This window comes from Cervus canadensis, chromosome X (assembly GCF_019320065.1).
Source record: "Cervus canadensis isolate Bull #8, Minnesota chromosome X, ASM1932006v1, whole genome shotgun sequence".
Classification (NCBI taxonomy): domain Eukaryota; kingdom Metazoa; phylum Chordata; class Mammalia; order Artiodactyla; family Cervidae; genus Cervus; species Cervus canadensis.
Window position 1 is genome coordinate 78,118,440 of NC_057419.1, and position 19,128 is coordinate 78,137,567.

Sequence of the window (19,128 nt, forward strand, 5' to 3'; positions counted from 1 at the left end):
CTCAGCTCAGTGCTCTGTGATGACAGAAGGGGTGGGATGGGGGAGTGGAAGGGAGGCTCAATAGGGAGGAGATGTATGAATATTTATAGCTGATTCATGTTGCTGTGCAGCAGAAACTAACAAAACATTGTAAAGCAGTTATCCTCCAATTTAAAATATAATGAAAATAATAGTTACAGTAATACAACCAAACAATAGGAATGGAAAATAAAGAAACTGTTTCCTTCCAAACATCTCCATTATCTCCACTACCTTCATGTCATTTTGTTCAGATTGCAGAGCATATGACTTCTTCTATAGTCCCCATAATAGCTATTAACAGAGCGTCAGTTGAAAGTCTCAAGTGATTAAGTGTTTATGTTACTTCTCCTCTGTCCTCAATGACATCCCAAGCCATAAAAATTAGGGCCACAGGCCCAAATGCTACATTCAGTTCTGACACTCTTATTTAAAGAAGGGGCATGCACACATTTGAGGGCATCCAGAATAGAGTGATCAGGAGGATCAAGCTATCTGGAAGCTATCAAAAGTAGAAAAGTGGGATAGTCTAGATAGTTCTTCTGGAGATTAACAAGAGATGTGATCATTATACTCAAATATTTAAAGAGCTGTTACATAAAAGAGTAGTAGTAATAGTAGTAATAAGATAGCTGCAACTGCCAACATATATATAGCACGTGCTATATGCTGGACTGTGTTTTAAGCACTTTATATATATCAACTCTTAGTCATTGCAACACTTTGAATTAGCTAATATAATTTATGATTGACTCCATTTTACAGATGTAGAAAAATAAAGCACCTAGAGAGGTTAAATTACTTGCCCCCAAATCATAAATTTAGCAGAAGAGTTAAGATTCAAGCACAGATAGTTTGGCTCCAGAGTCCATGCTCTTAATTACAATGTCAGAGACTTCTCTGCTTCCTGAGGGAATAACTAGAATCAATGGATAAAAGTTGTAGCATTGCAGGTGAATTTCAACTCAATATATTAAGAAATTTCCTAAAGTTTTAGCTGTTCAACACATGAACTGTCAACTTTCTTCTTTCTGACTACAGGAATACTTTAAACACACAGACACACATACCAATATTCATGCTTCTCTTAGATTTTAACAAAAACTCAAGGATTTTTTATGCTTTATCACATTGAATGGAAGACATTAGTCATTTTCCCTAAAATTATTTTCAAATATAATTTAAATTCTTACTTGGTATGGAATTATCATATGTTATGATGTTTATTTCTTGCCTGTTTAAAAAAGAAAATGTTTTAATTGAATTTGTACTATGTCTAATAATAATAATAATAATGACTATTATTACTAAGATGCCTTTAATAGTAATGCTGTCAGAAATCTGATGTGTTCTCTGAACTCCATTATCTAAGACTCTCTACCTGTAATCCACAATTACCTTCCTCTAAATCAAGTTATAGATGTATATGACTGTATTTCTCATCAGAAACTTGAATAAAAATAGACTATAGATCAAAACTGAAATAAAAACACTCCAATTAAAGTAAATAAATTAATTTTAAAAACTTGGTAAATAGAAGGAAATATAATCTTATGTGCATATCTAAATAAACTTACTAATGACAAATTTAACTTAGTAAAAAAATCCACTAATTTGAAAAATTCTATAACATGTAAAATATCTTATTTAATTATATAGAGCAATAAATAGAATTAGTTCCCCTGCAATTTTCTAATGAAAACATCTAAATCAGTATGAACCATATATCTTCTAAATTCACTACATAAATTTTGAAGACAACCTACCACTTTTTAATATTTTTAGTACTTAAATTAAATTAAAACACTAATGATGTGTGAGAGGGGAACATATAACTGTTGATCTGTATTTTGAGTTGCTCCTACACATGGAAAAATTGGTCCATGGTATTTTCCATTTGGAAAGTACTCATTTAATTTTGTAATGATTGTGTTGTCTATCGAATATACACATGTATAATTTGTTTTTGATTTTAAAATTTTTATCTTTTTAAAATTGTATTTTATTTAAGTATTGCTTCCTTATTAATTAGCAGGAACAGTAGAATGTGACCATTGCTAATTCTGAGATTGTACTTCTGTGTGCTAAGTCACTTCGGTTGTGTCAAACTCTTTGCAACCCAGAGTCTCGATGTGGCTTGATCAAGTCTATTTAAAAACTCTCACAGGTTATTTGGACACTCAGTTCTAGTTATGAATCACACTCAGTTCTATGTATGAATTAATGGTCTTGAAAAAGAAAACTTCATAGATTTCTGAAATAGTCCAAGCTTGTGATGTTTGCTTTTTCAAAAAAAAAAATAGATCAATGGTCTATTCATCTGTATTGAAACCACATTTATTCTATAGCATAGCTAGAAGGTTAAATGGCCTGGGATCCTGGAAATTGTATAGTTTAAAAGTTAGAAATGCTGGCTGGATCACTGTCTTCACATTCTGGGAAAAATACTTTGCACCTGTATTGATTTTGACTTCTTTGCTACAGTCTAAAGTAATCCTTTTCAAACTTTCTTTTGAACACGATTCAATATAGATGATGTGTGGATAGTTCAAATTCTACTGTAACAATATACCTTATAAATTATGCATTAAGATAGAAAATTTTAAGAGATGAAATAAAATACATAAATTGAAGCTGTAATACCCTGTTCACACATTCCAACTGATTATCTTGCATGTGCATCTCATTTTGGAAAACACTAGAAAAGGCAATCAAGAAACAATGAGAAATGGGAAAAGAGTCAAATATCACAACATGTCTACCTTGTATATGGGCTTCCTAAGTGGTATAGAACCTGCCTGCCAATTCAAGACATGAAAGAGATGTGGGTTTGATCTCTGGGTTGGGAAGATTTTTGCCAGTATTTTTGCCTGGAGAATTCCATGGATAGAGGAGCCTTGCAAGCTATGGCCCATAGGGTCACAAAGAGTTGGACACTACTAAAGTGACTTAGCACACACTGCCTTGTATACAAGTGGCCTCAGTCTCAAATCATTAGGGCTTTAATATAGTTAAAATCCTGAGAATTTTTATTCATTTCAAAGAGTACATTTTAGTGCAATAAATGATTGTGTGCATACAGTTTTGTTACATAGGTGATCTGAACCTATATTTTGAAATAAAGGGGAAAATTAGTGACAGAAGCCAGAAGAGAATGGAAGGAATATTTAGTTCTTTTTTTATTTTTTATTTAGTTCTAAAAAGAAAAAAAAAAAAAACCCTGACAATTTAAGAATTTTATCACAGCACAAATATTTTTCAAAAGTGAGTGTGAAATAAAAACATTGTTTTTATATTAAAATAAAAAAAATTGTGAAAGTTGTATAGCTAGCAGAAAGTACTAAAATAAATGCAAGTAAGAATTCTTAGGTTAAAAAAAAAAGAATTCTTGAGGTAGAAGGAAATGACCTAAGATAATACATACTTAAGATAAAATAAAGAGCATAAGAGAGCACATATTTGGGTGCAGAACATGAATATTAAGTATTTACACATAATAATGATAATCTGGTGAGTTTAAAATAAAAATTATAAATTTAAACACAAAATTTATAGTGGTAATAAAGATTGGTGAAATAATTGGAGTTAAGGTGTTATAAGAAACTTGATTCTCTGGGAGTTGTAAAGATACTAATTTGTTATATACCTCTATAAATTAAAACGTAACCACTAAAGAATAATGAAAAGTGTATAAATAAAATAATAGAGAAGGAAATGCAATTAAAATGTTTGATTAATATAAGGGAAAGCAATAAAGGATAAATGAACAAAAACATGGGACAAATAATAAAACTAAAATGATAGATGGAAATCCAAACATAAAGCGGTTACATTAAAAGCAAATGGACTGGGGACTTCCCTGGTGTGCATTGAGTAAGAATTTGTCTGCCAAAGCAGGAGACGCAGGTTTGATCCCTGGTCTGGGAAGTTTCCACATGCTGCAGAACAACTAAGCCTGCGAGCCTCAACTGCTGAGTTTGTTTGCCACAACTACTGAAGCCTGTGAACCTAGATCCTGTGCTCTGTAACGAGAAGCTACTGCAGTGAGAAGCTCATGCCTAACAAGAGTAGCTCCCGCTCACCACAGCTAGAGAAATGCCTGCAAGCAGCAACAATGCAGTGAATTCTTTACCCTCTGAGCCACCAGGGAAACCCAAGAATACTGGAGTGGGTAACCTGTCCCTTCTCCAGGGGATCTTCCTGACCCAGGAATCAAACCAGAGTCTCCTGCATTGTAGGCAGATTCTTTACCAACTGAGCTACCAGGGAAGGTCAAGAAAGACCCAGTGCTGCCAAAAATAAATAAATAAATAATAAACTTTAAAAAAGCAAATGGACTAAAATCAACAAGTTATATAGTTTTTCTGCATAACATTGGGCCTATAATTAACAATACTGTGTTTTACACTTAAAAATTTGGTGAGTAGTCCTCATGTTTAATTTTCTTACCACAGAAAAGTATATGGACTAAGTACACCACTTAAACCATGAATTTGTCACTGGATTATAATAAATAAACCTAAAATGTAAGAGAACATGATGTTTTATTGTTTGTTTCTTTTTTTAACGGTAAAGGGATACACTGTGTACCTTAATGGATAATAAGCTCATGGAGCTAAACTAATGTCAAAGTTAAATTTAAGATACATAAAAATAAATAGGAATATTTTATAATGGTAAAGGGGTTAATCCAACAGAAAGATGTAATAATTCTAAATAGGCATGTACCCACTGACATAGCTCTAAAAACCATAAAACTATAATTTATAAAAGAAAAAGTAATGTGCAAACTGACAATTATAGTTGGGAACTTTAGCATATTTATTTAAATGATTAATAGAACAAGAGGAAAAGAATATAGAGTAGAGATATAGAAAAGTTGACAAAACTTGGCAAAATATAAAGACATTACACCAAATAACTGCACAATACTATACATTTCTTTCAAGTTCACATGGAACATTTAACAAAAGTGACCATAGACTAGGCAACAAGCAAATCTCAAGTATCAAAGTACTAAATCATATGGCATATGTTTGCTACTTACAGTTGAATAAAGCTAGAAGTCAACAATAAAAACTAAAAAAAATACCTAAACAATTGGAAATTAAAAATACAATCTATGGATCAAAGAATAAATTACAATGTAAGCTAGAAAATATTTTTAAAACTTTTTGAATAGCATAAGGTAAATACAGTATTGAAATATTTGTGGGATGTAAAAACCTATTTAAAACTTTATAATTTTAAATTTGTAAATTAGAAAAGAAGAATAGCTGAAAAGTCAATGCTTTAAGTATCTAGTTTAAGAAGCTAAAAACAGAACAGCAAAATAAAGCCAACATATATAAGAGGAAAAAATAATAAAATTATCATCAGAAAGAAATTAAAGAAGCAAAAGTTTTATGCTAATATATTCAAAATTTAGATGAAATAGGCAAATTCCTTTAAAAAGAAAACATATCAAATCTGAAACAAGGGTTAAGTAGAAAATATGGATTACTGTTGTATACTAAAGACATTGTTTGATCATTAAAAACTTACCTACATAGAGAATTCCAGGTGTAGATGTCTTCATTGATTAAGTCTCCCAAACACCTAAGGAAGAGAAAGTAACAATTATTCAAAAAATCTTCCAAAGAACAGAAAAAGAAGGACTTATCAATTTATTCTATGAAAATAACATAACCTTGATACCAAAATCTGATGAAGTCATTAATAGAAAAACATCACAGACTTATATCCCTCATAAATATAAATACCCCAGTCCTTAAACATTCAATCTAATTCAATACGTAGAAAGGATACTCTATCACAATCAAACAGGATTTAATTCAGGTTAGTTTAACATTTGAAATTCACCACATTAACACATCAAAATAAAGAAGGGAAAATTATATGAACATTTCAATATGCAGTCTAACAAATTCATGGTAAAATTTTAGCAAATAAAAATTGGAAAGAAACTTCCTTAACCTGATAAAGGATATTTACAGAAAACTAGAGAAAATACGAATACTCAGTGCTGAAGCATCAGAAACATTCCCCTTAAGCTCAGGAACAACAAAAGGATATCTGCTAGCACAACTTCAATGTAATATTTTACTGGACGTTCTAGCTAGTGCAATAAGACAAGAAAAAATATAAACAAAACGTCTAAGAATAGGGGAAAAAAAGAAATAAAACTGTTAGTATTTACAGACAGCATGTATATGTAGAAAATCCATAATACCTATAGACACACAATTAGAATTAATAAGCTAATTTAACAAAATAGATATAAGATTAAATGTGAAAATCAATTATATTTATATATACAACAAAGCAAGTAGAAAATATTTTAATAATACAATTTGTCAGTTCAGTTCAATCACTCAGCTGTGTCCGACTCCTTGTGACCCATGGACTGTAGCACGCCAGGCTTCCCTGTTCCTCACAAACTCGCAGAACTTGCTCAAATTCAGGTCCATCAAGTCAGTGATACCATCCAACCATCTCATTCTCTGTTGTCACCTTCTCATCCCACCTTCAACCTTTCCCAGCATTAGAGTTCTTTCCAATGAGTCAGTTCTTCACATCAGGTGGCCAAAGTATTGGGGCTTCAGCTTCAGCATCATTCTTTCCAATGAATATCAGGACTGATTTATTTATGACTGACTGGTTTGATCTGTTTACAGTTCAAGACTCTCAAGAGTCTTCTCCAAGACCACAGTTCAAAAGTATCAATTCTTTGGCATTCAGCTTCCTTTATAGTCCAACTCTCACATCCACACGTGACTACTGGAAAAACCATAGCTTTGACTAGATGCACTTTTTATGCAAAGTAATGTCTTTGGTTTTTCATATGCTGTCTAGGTTGGTCATAGCTTTTCTTCCAAGGAGCAAGTGTATTTTAATTTCATGGCTGCAGCCACCAGTTGCAGTAACTTTAGAGCCGAAGAAAAATAAAGTCTATCATTGTTTCCATTGTTTCTCCATCTGTTTGCCATGGAGTGATGGGACTGGATCCTAGGATCTTAGTTTTTTTAATGTTGAGTTTTTTTTTTTTTTCCTCCTCTTCCATTTTTTAAAAATTTATTTATTTATTATTTTACTTTACAATGTTGTATTGGCTTTGCCATACATTGACTTGAATCCTCCATGGGTGTACATGTGTTCCCCATCCTGAACCCCCTTTCCACCTCCCTCCCTGTTGAGTTTTAAGCCAGCTTTTTCACCCTTCCACTTTCCTCAAGAGGCTTTTTGGTTCCTCTTTACTTTCTGCCACAAGGGTGGGGTCATCTATGTATCTGAAGTTATTGATATTTCTCCTAGCAACCTTGACTCCAGCTTGTGCTTCATTCAGCCTGATATTGCACATGATGCACTCTGCATCATGACATGTGGTCTCATCACTTCATGGCAAGTAGATGAGGAAACAGTGAAAACAGTGACAGACTTTATTTTTTTGGGCTCCAAAATCACTGCTGATGGTGACTGCAGCTATGAAATTAAAAGAAGCTTGCTCCTTGGAAGAAAACGTATGATCAACCTAGACAGCATATTAAAAAGCAGAGACATTACTTTGCCAACAAAGACCTGTCTAGTCAAAGCTATGGCTCTCCAGTAGTCATGTATGTATGTGAAAGTTGGACTATAAAGAAGACAGAGCACCAAGAATTGATGCTTTTGAACTGCGGTGTTGGGGAAGACTCTTGAGAGTCCCTTGGACTGCAAGGAGATCCAAACAGTCCATCCTAAAGGAGATCAGTCATGGGTGTTCATTGGAAGGACTGATGCTGAAGCTGAAACGCCAATACTTTGGCTACCTGATGCGAAGAACTGACTCATTCGAAAAGACTCTGATGCTGGGAAAGGTTGAAGGCAGGAGGAAAAGGGGACGACCGAGGATGAGATGGTTGGATGGCATCACCGACTCAATGCATATGAGTTTGAGTAAACACCAGGAGTTGGTGATGGACAGGAAGGCCTGGTGTGATGCAGTTCATGGGGTCACAAAGAGTCGGGCACGACTGAGGGACTGATCTGAACTGAACTCTGCATATATGTTAAATAAGCAGTGTGACAATATACAGCCTTGATGTACTCCTTTCCCAATTTGGAACCAGTCTGTTGTTCCATGTCCAGTTCTAACTGTTGCTTCTTGACCTTCATACAGATTTCTCAGGAGGCATGTAAGGTGGTCTGGTATTCCCACCTCTTGAAAAATTTTCCACAGTTTGTTGTGATCTACACAGTCAAAGACTTTGGCATAATCAATAAAGCAGAAGTAGATGTTTTTATGAAACTCTCTTGCTTTTTCTATGATCCAACGGATGTTGACAATTTGATCTCTGGTTCCTATGCCTTTTTAAATTTCTGCTTGAACATCTGGAAATTCTTGGTTCACGTACTGTTGAAGCCTGAATGGAGAATTCTGAGCATTATTTGCTAGCACGTGGAATGAGTACAATTGTGTGGTAGTTTGAACATTCTTTGGCATTTCCCTTCTTTGGGATTGAAATGAAAACTAAACTTTTCCAGTCCTTTGACCACTGCTGAATTTTCCAAATTTGCTGGCATACTGAGTGCAGCACTTTAACAACATCATCTCTTAGGATTTGAAATAGCTCAACTAGAATGCCATCACCTCCACTAGTTTTGTTCATAGGGATGCTTCTTAAAGCTTATTTCACTTCACATTCCAGGATGTCTAGCTCTAGGTGAGTGATCATACAATCGTGGTTATCTAGGTCATGAAGATATTTTTTTGTATAGTTCTTCTGTGGATTCTTTCCACCTCTTCTTAATATCTTCTGCTTCTGTTAGGTCCATGCCGCTTCTGTCCTTTATTGTGACTATCTTCGAGTGAAATGTTCCCTTGGTATCTCTAATTTTTTTGAAGAGATCTCTAGCCTTTCCCATTCTACTGTTTTCTTCTGTTTCTTTGCATTGATCATTGAGGAAGTCTTTATTATCTTTCCTTACTATTCTTTGGAACTCTGAGTTCAAATAGAAATATCTTTCCTTTTCTCCTTTGCCTTTAGCTCCTCTTCTTTTCACAGCTATTTGTAGGGCCTCCTCAGACAACTATTTTGCCTTTTTTGCATTTATTTTTCTTGAGGATGACCTTGATCACTATCTCCTGTACAATGTCATGAACCTCTATCCGTAATTCTTCAGGCACTCTGTCTATCAGATCTAATTCTTTGAATCTATTTGTCACTTCCAGTGTATAATCGTAAGGGATTTGATTTAGGTCATACCTGCATGTGGTTTTAAGCATTTTGTACTTATGTTAATGACATATAGTATAAGTACAAAATACTCAAAATAAATTCGAAAATATATGTGCAATGCCTCTACACTGAAGGGTACAAATCAATGTTAAGATAAATTAAAGAAAATATAAGTAAATAGAGCTATATACTGTATTCAGAAGGTTCAATGCTATAAATGTGACAATTCTTCCCAAATTGATACACTGATTCAATGTAATCCCAATAAGATTTGCTCTGACTTTTTGTGATAACTGACTAGATAATTTTAAATTTTATATGAAAATAAGAGCCAAGATTATACAAGACAATTTGAAAGATAATCAATGTGAAGGATATGTATTACAAAATATCAATATTATATATTGATATATGTTACCAAATATCATTTATTACAAAGTGAGAGCAATTAAGATGATGTATGCAGGTCAAGAAGCAACAAATGGAACCTGATATGGAACAATGCACTGATTCAAATTTGGGAAAGGAGTACAATGAGGCTGTGTATTGTCACATTGCTTATTTGAATTACATGCAGAGTATATCACGTGAAATGCCTGGCTGGATGAAGCACAAGCTGGAATCAAGATTTCCAGGAGAAATATCAATAACCTCATGTATGCAGATGGCACCACCCTTATGGCAGAAAGTGAAGAGGAATTAAAGAGCATCTTGATGAAGGTGAAAGAGGAGCGTTAAAGTGCTGGCTTAAAAGTCAACATTCAAAAAACGAAGATCATGGCATCTGGTCTTATCCCTTCATGGCAAATAGATGGGGGGAAATAATGGAAACAGTGAGACATTTTATTTTCTTGGGCTCCAGAATCACTGTGACAGTGACTGTAGCCATGAATTTAAAAGACACTTGTTCTTGGAAGAAAAACCATGACAAACTTAAACAGCATATTAAAAAGAAGAGACATTACTTTGCAAACAAATGTCCATATAGTCAAAGCTACGGTTTTTCCAGTGGTCATGTATGAATGTGAGAGTTGAGCATAAAGAGAGCTGAGCGCCAAAGAACTGACACATTTGAACTGTGGTGTTGGAGAAGACTGTTGAGAGTCCTTGGGCTGCAAGGAGATCAAACCAGTCAATCCTAAAGGAAATCAACCCTGAATATTCACATCCAACTCTTTGTGACCCAATGGACTATACAGCCTATGGAATTCTCCAGGTCAGAATACTGGAGTGGGTTGCCTTTTCCTTCTCCAGGGGATCTTCCCAACCCAGAGATTGAACCCAGGTCTCCCTCATTGCAGGAGGACTCTTTGCCAGCTGAACCACAAAGGAAGCCCCAAAATACTGGAATGGGTAGCCTATTACTTCTCCAGCAGATCTTCCCAACCCAGGAATTGAACCAGGGTCTCTTGAATTGCAGGTGAATTCTTTAACAACTGAGCTATCAGGGATGGAAGGACTGATGCTGAAGCTGAATCTCCAATACTTTTGGCACTTGATGCAAAGAGCCAACTCATTGGAAAAGACCCTGATTCTGGGAAAGATAGAAGTCAGAAGAAGAAGGGGATGACAGAGGATGAGATGGTTGGATGGCATTACTGACTCAGTGGACGTGAGTTTGAGCAAGCTCTGGGAGATGGTGAAGGACAGGGAAGCTTGGCATGCTGCAATCCATGGGATCACAGAGTCATACATGACTGAGCAACTGAGCAACAACAACAAGTATCAGCCTGAAGACAAATAACCTATAATACAGATTAAGGAGTTAAAAAATAAGAGACCTATATAGATATGGTCATATGAATTCTCCCAAAGTTGTTATATATTGAGGAAAAATTAGAGTTTCAATAAACAATACTAATCAATTGGATATCTTCAAGGGGGGAAAAAAAAGTGTTTCTTGACCTGATCTCACATTACACACTAAAATCAATCCTAGATGTAAAGTAGACCCAAAGGTGAAAGGTAAAAGAGTAAAGTTTCCAGGAGGTAACAAAGGAGACTATCTTAGTGATAGTGGCGTAAACATTTCTTAAACATGACACAAAAATCTATAACCATAATGGAATAGAATGACAGATTTGGCTTCTGTTATCCAATTATTATTAACTCTAATACTCTTTCTTTTTTCAGTAATGGAAATGTAAAAAAAATGAATAGAAGAAAAGACACATTTGTTCTTTCAATATCTTGAGAGAAATAGTATAGTCATGACAATAGTAATAACAGTAATAATTAATATGCTTATTATGCTTTCTGTTTAAAATTGTTGCTGTTTAAAATATACTTTCAAAGATACTATATCATTTCATATAACTGTATAATTATTTACTCACTTAGGTTTTTCTGAAGTGAAATTTTTCCCTCAAAATTCTTTATTCTTTTTCAGTTTATATATACCTTACTTCAAATCTACCTTTTATAAAATTACTTCCTTCTTGTCCTATTGTTTTTGCTCCACTTGTTTTCACTCATTCCTATTCTTGCAGTTGTATCCCCTAGTAACTGAATGAGTCCATCCTTCAAATTTGAACAAGAAAATATTATGTGATTTTCACTAATCTGTTCATTCAGCTAATTAATATTGATCACTGTGAAAAGTTGATAAACGACTCCTCAAAGTATTCATATCCAAATCTCTGAAACGTATGAATGTTGTTTTACATGGCAAAAAGGACTTTGCACGTGTGACTAAATTAAAACCTTGTGAACAGGAAATTATTCTAGATTACCCAGGAAGACACTAGATATAGCCACCAGAGTTCTTATAAAGAGGGAAACAACGGGGTTAGTGAAGAAGAAAGCAGGCTGATGATAGGCGTTGTTTCCAGCTGTGGTCCAAGAACTAGCCTCAACCCCTCTCAACTATGGTCCAGGATTCCCCGGAGAACATTGCTTTAGATAATCTCCCACAGATAAGACAGCCTTTGTGGAAGTCCAAATTTCCAGGAAAATGATGATAGGTTATAATGAGAGCAAAAAATATAAATTTGGGTGCTTGGAGAGGGTCAGAGAATACTTGATTTTATAGACATCATCCCTCCCTTAAGGTAGCACAGTATACTGCTAAAAGAAATCTCCTTGGCCTGTGATTTCTCCCGTGAGAGACAGTAAGGTTGTGTGAGTGAGCATCCAGCTTCCTCTGCAGTGTCTGATGCTGTCAAAAAGGATCATTTCTCTGTCACCACCTCTAAAGTACTGAGTCATAAGCAGCATGGGTGGAAGCAAGAAGCTGAGGGAGCAGCAGATATGACCCTCTGAGGGCATTAAAGGGAAATAAATCCTATAGTGTTGCAAACTACATCACGAAGCCTACCCACAAGCTGCTGGAGATGACTTGCTCAGGGATACCCCCAGATGGCCCACAGGCACCCCCAAAATATCATGTGCTTTATCCATACATATTCCCACCCTGTGGCTGGTTCCTTGTACATATTTTTAATGATGGTAAGGGTGAGCTTTGAAAGACAGTGAACATGCACAGAAAGCTGGCATGAATCTGTGGGCCAAGGAGAGACCACAAACATTAGCTTTGGTTCTGCCACTAGGAAAGTAAAATGGAGACTGTCATCAGTGGGCCTTGTACATGGTAAGATCAAAAGATGGTTACAAGCTTAAGAATTCTGCTGCAAAAGGGATCAAGAAGCATGGAGCAGAAATATCCATAGAGGGTCTGAGAAAACCCCAGAATCCCAAGCAGGTCTGATGGAAGGTATTTCTCTCTCAAAGAATGGAGGAAGTCACTGCTTCTTCAAATGTGAAGCCAGTAATGCAAGACTTCAAAAAACGTGAAAAATCAAAGAAACATGATACCACAAAAGTATCATAATTATCCTCCAGCAACCAATCACAAAGACATAGAGATTTATGATTTATCTCATAAAGAATTCAAAACAGCTGTTTTAAGAGAGTTCGATAAGCTACAAGAAAGCACAGAAAGACAATTCACTGAAATTAGGGAAACAATACACTAATGAATTTAGCAGTTTAACAAAGAGGTGGAAATCACAAAAAACAAAACAAACAAACAAACAAAAAAAACAACTAATTCTCAAGCTGAAGAATATGGTGAATTAAATAAAAATGCAATACACAGCAGAGCACCAAGTAGAATAGATCAAATAGAAGAAAAATCCTAAGAATGGAAAAACAGGACTTTTGAAATTATTGAGTCAGAATAGAACAAAGAAAACAAATGAAAAAGACTGAAGAAATCCTATGTGATCATGGGATACCATCAAAAGAAACAATTCATGAATTATTGAAGTCAGAAATCTTACAATTCAGGAGAGTAAGATGATATATTCAAAGGGCTGAAAGAACAAAAGGAATATTATTCAGATATAACAAACAGCACACTTGAGTCAGTTCTAATGAGGTGGATGAACCTGGAGCCTATTATTCAGAGTAAGTCAGAAAGAGAAACATCAATACAGTATATTAATGCACATATATGGAATTTAGAAAGACAATAAGGACAACCCTGTATGCAAGACAGAAAAAGAGACACAGACATAAAGAACAGACTTGGACCATGTCAGAGAAGGAAGGGGTGGAATGATTTGAGAGAATAGTGTTCAAACATGTATATTACCATATATAAAATAGATAACCAGTGAAAGTTTGATGCATGAAGCAGGGCACTCAAAGCAGATGCACTGGGACAACCCAGAGGGATGGAATGCGGAAGGAAGTTCAAGATGGGGGGACACATGTACACCTGTGGCTGTTTCACGTCATTATATGGCAAAAACCACGCCACAATATAGTAAAGCAATTAACTTCCAGTTGGAAAAAAGGAAAAAAAAACACCCTGCCAACAAAGATCATTCTATCTAACAAAAGTTTTCCTTCATAAATAAATGGGAAAAAAAAATCTCATACCAAAAAAACCTTACAGAGCTCATCACCATTAGATGTTTCTTACAAGAAATGAAAGTTCTTCAAGGTGAAATTAAAGGATAATAACTAGTAATATGAAAAGATATGAATATATTCAACACACTTGGAGTATATAGTCAAATTCAGGATACTTTAATACTGTAATATGATTATATGTTAACTTAATTGAAGTTAAGTATTTATCAGTGAAAAATAAAGTATTGCATTAATAAGAGTTTTTTAAACTGATGGTAACTGCAAGGCAAAAACTTATAGTAGATACACAAAAGATAAAGGAAATGGGAAATAAAAACAACTTAGTATGATATTAATCAATTCACAAAGGAAGTCAGCAAGAGATGAAGGAAGAAAGAAACAAGGGAACTATAAAACTGTCAGAAAGAATAATATGACATCAGTAAGTTCTTATTTATCAATAATTACTCTAAAAGTAAATGGATTAAATTCTCCAAATAAAATACATAGAGTGGCTGAATGAATGTAAAAACAAGACATAACTATATGATATGCACACGAGAGTCACTTCAGTTTTAAGATCACATATAGATTCAAAATGAAGTGATGGAAAAATATATTCCATACAAGTGAAAATCAAAAGAGAGCTTTCATCATAAGAAATACACATTAGTCCAGAAACCATAATCAGAGAAAAAGAAGGTCCTTCTATGATGATAAAGAGATCAATTCATAAGAAGATATGTCAATGATAAATATATATTCAGCAAAGATTAGAATACCTAAATATATTAAGCAGATACTAACAGGTCTTAAGGTAAAAATATACACCAATACAATAATATTTCGGGACTTCAATACCCACTTGCAACAATAGATAGATCCTCCAGACATAAAATCAATAAGGAACAATTAAATTTGGAATATATTTTATACCGAGTGGGCCTAACAAACTTATACATAATAGTCCATCCAATAACAGCAGGATACATATTCCTCTCAAGAGCACACAGAACAGTCTCCACAAAAGATCATATGTCAAAGAACAAATTTTAGAAAATTTAAGAAGATTGAAATCATATCAGACATCTTTTCCAACCACTATGATATTACAAATATTATACAGTATGATTACAAATCTGTAAATGTGACACTCTATATTAATAGAATGAAAACTGAGAATCACATAATTATCTCAATAGGCACAGAAAAAGCATTGATAAAATATAAGATTTTTCCATATAGAAACAATGCTGTCAACAAATTGGCTATAGAAGAAATGTACCTCAATGTAATAAAGGCCATCAATGACAAACACTCATTTTACATTACACTGAATGTTTAAATGTTGAAAGCTTTTCCTCTGTGATCAGGAACAAGTGTGACCACTCTTGCCACTGTTAGTCAACATAGTAGAGGAAACCTTAACCAGAGCAATTAGGCAAGAAAATAAACACACGACATCTAAATTAGGAATAAGTCAAATTATTTCTGTTTGCAGATATGTGATCTTGAATATAGAAAGTCCTGAAGATTCTACCAAAAGCTATTAGAACTAATCAGCAAATTCAGTAAAGTTGCAGTATACAAAACATATAGAAATCAGTTGCGCTTTAATACACTAAAACCAAAATATCTGAAAAATAAAGAAAACTATCCAATTTGCAAGAGTTAAAAGTAACAAAATCCTTATAAATATATTTAGCCAAATAAGTTAAATAGCTACACACTAAAAGCTATAAGATTTTGATGGAAGAAAATATAGAAGATACAAATAAATGGAAAGACATTTCAAGTTCATGAATCAGAAGAATAATATTGTTAAAATATCTAGACTACCAACCAAAAGCCATCTATAGTTTAAATGCAATCTTTATGAAAATGTCAATGGTGTTTTTCACAAAAATTGAAAACACAAATCTAAAATTTGTACAAAACCACAAAAGACTATGAATACCAAAGAATTCTTGAGAAAGAACAATGCTGAAGACTCACAGTTCCTGATTGTAAACTACTCTTAAAAACTAGAATGTACTTGCATAAATATATATATATATATATATATATAGTTATGTAATATATATATATATAGAGAGACTATTATAACAGAATAGAGAACCCAGAAGTACCAAGAGAACAAAATGGGGAAAAGATAGCTCTTCAATAAATGTTTCTTTGAAAACTGGATATCCACATGGAAAAGAATGAAAGTGGACTCCTATCTTACACAACTCAAAAAATAAGTTTGAAATGGATTAGTGACTTCAACATAGAAGCTAAAACTGTTCAGCTCCTAGAAGAAAACAGGAAAAAAGCTTTTTGATATTCTCTTGTCCCTGATTTTTTTTTATATGACACCAAGGAAGTACAGGCTAACAAAAAGAGAAATGAATAAGCTGAAAAGCTTTTTTACAGCAAAAGAAACAATACTAAAAAAATAAAAAAAGTTAAAAAATTAAAAATAAAAACTAGGGAATGAGACAACATGTATTCAAATTGTCTATCTGATAAAGGGTTAATATTTAAAATATATGAGACACTGATACAGCTCATCAGCAGAAATAATCCAAACAACCCTATTTTTTTTAAAATGAGCAAAGAAACTAGAGACATTTTGTCAAAGTATTTATAACAATGGCGAACAGGTATATGAAAAGATGTCCAACATAATAATCAGGGTAACTAATATCAAAACTAGAATGTGATATCATCTCATATCTGTTAGAATGGCTCTTATCAAAAAGAGTAGAGACAAGTATTGGTGAGGCTGTGGATAAAAGGAAATTTGGGCACTCTTGGTACAGATGTCAATTGGTACAGCCACTGTGGGCAACAAGAGGGAGTTTCTTCAAAAATTAAAAACAAAACTACCATATTTTGTAGCAACTCTACTCCTGGACATATATCTAAAGGAAATGGAATCACACTTGAAGAGATGTGAGACTTATCTATCATCTCTCAATCATTTATCTAATTAGCCATGATAAAGAAGGAAGTTATGGCATTTATGACAACATGGAAGGACTTTGAGGGCATTATGATAAGTGAAGTAAGTCAGTGAAAGACATATACAGTACAATCTCACTTATAAATGGATTCTAAAGAAGCCATACTTAAAGAACAAACTGAGAGGCAGGGGGAAATGCAGAGATGCCATTCAAAGTGTTCAGACGTTCAGTTAAAATATGGGTAATTTCTGGGTATTTATTGTACAGTGTGTTGACTATAGTTAACAATGCTATATTATATACTTGAAATTTGGTATGAGAGTAGACCATGTTGTCACCACAAAAAGAAATAGTAATTTTGTGATGTGATGGAAGTATTAACTAATCCTATGTTACAATATACATGCATAACAAACCATCACATTGTACACCTTAAACTTAAACAATGTTACATGTTAATCATATCAGCAGAATTCTGTAATAAAAAGAAAGACAATGAGGATACAGAAGAAGAGTTAACTATAGGAGCTATACTTTTAGTGGAGAAAATCCAGCAGCCAGTGTTGTGAGTTGATTTGTGCTTCTTATAAAGATACACACAAGTCTTACCAGTTGGTACCTGTGAATTTCACCTTATTTGAAAATAGTGTCTTTTACAGGTGTAGTCAATTTAAGATGAGATAATTCTGGATTATAGTGGGGCCTACTACAATGACTGGTGTCATTATGAAAAGGGGAAACTTGGCACACACACAGGGAGAGTGAATTCTATGATGTTGGAGGCAGATTGAAGTGATGCATCTATAAAGCAAAGAACACCAATGACTGCCAGCAATTGCTGTAACCTAGGGTAGAGACATAGGCCTCCCTCAGAGCCTCAAGGAGCCAAATCTGCTGACACCTTAACTTTGGACTTAAAGCTTCCAGAAGTGTGAGACAATTAAGCCACTTGATTTGTGGTAATTTGTTTTGACTGCCCTAAGAAATTGTCACACTTCAAATTATACTCAGGCATGAGCAAGAAAAGGGCATTTGCTATAATAGAAGAGAAGGCAGAAAATAGGGTTGTAAGATGACTGTAGATTAGTATATTCAGTAGTGATGATGGTGAAATTTTCCCCTAGCTGAGAGCAGGGTAGAGTGTAGCTATTATAGATTTGAGAAGAGAGGGAAAAGTGGGGAACACTCATCTTCAAGAATATGAGAGCTATGAATAGATGATAGAAGTTTAATATTATTGCCAGGTACCATTAACAGTACACTTGCAGTTCGTCATCATAAACATGAATTGAAGCCAATCATCATGGCTACATGTTTTTCCTTAGTCGTGTTCAGTTGCAAAAGCGCCACCAACCATTATGGAGTAATAGGAGAATCAGATTTAACTAAAATTAGGGTTTTTGCTGGAAGAGATGTCTAAAGGAGAGTGGGGAAATGGAATTGAGGATTTATGCAGGGAAACATTTGTGCTGATTCACCATGAGCTTGTAAGAATCTAAGATAGGTAAGAATTTATAATGGGTAAGAATATTAGTAAAGCCATGGAGAAGGGATTGATGAGTGACAGTTCAAAGACTGTAAATCAATGGTAGGTTTTGGAGGGGTGGAAACATTGTTGGAGTGGGGTTATTAAAGTTACCCGAGGCAGTGGTCGAAGAGTGAAATGCTAGAAAGTGAGGTTTTGGTGGGATATGTATGGAAGTGAGCCACTGAAATTAGATGAAAGGCAAGATAATTGGACATTAAAGATGGCAGAGAAGAAGAATGTGCACTCACCTTTTCCTGGGAGAACTCCAAAATTGAAATTAGCTGCTGAACAACCATGGTCAGGAAAAAGTTAGATCCAACCAAAATATGATATCCCACATCCAAGGGCAAAGAAGAAGCCCGAACAAGATGGTAGGAGGGGCAAAATTTAATTTAGAATCAAACCTTATACAGGCCAGAGATGCTTGAAGGGTGCAAATAAAGCCTTGTGTGCACAGGACCCAGGGACCCCACGGGAGACTGAGCCAGACCTGCCTTTGAGTGTTTGAGTGTTTCCTGCAGAGGCACGGGTCAGTAGTGGCCTGCCACAGGGACAGGGT

The 19,128-nt window shown here is 34.4% G+C and overlaps 1 protein-coding gene across 1 annotated transcript in view; it reads right to left on the bottom strand.

Moving 5' to 3' along the window:
* Positions 1-19,128, bottom strand: part of CYLC1 (cylicin 1) — a 56,912-nt gene that overhangs the window by 32,181 nt on the left and 5,603 nt on the right. The window contains exons 2-3 of the mRNA XM_043459129.1: positions 5,563-5,616; positions 1,212-1,252 (exon numbers count right to left, since the gene is read on the bottom strand). Of these exons, the coding sequence (XP_043315064.1) occupies positions 1,212-1,252; positions 5,563-5,616 (95 nt within the window). The remainder of the gene's footprint in view (positions 1-1,211; positions 1,253-5,562; positions 5,617-19,128) is intronic.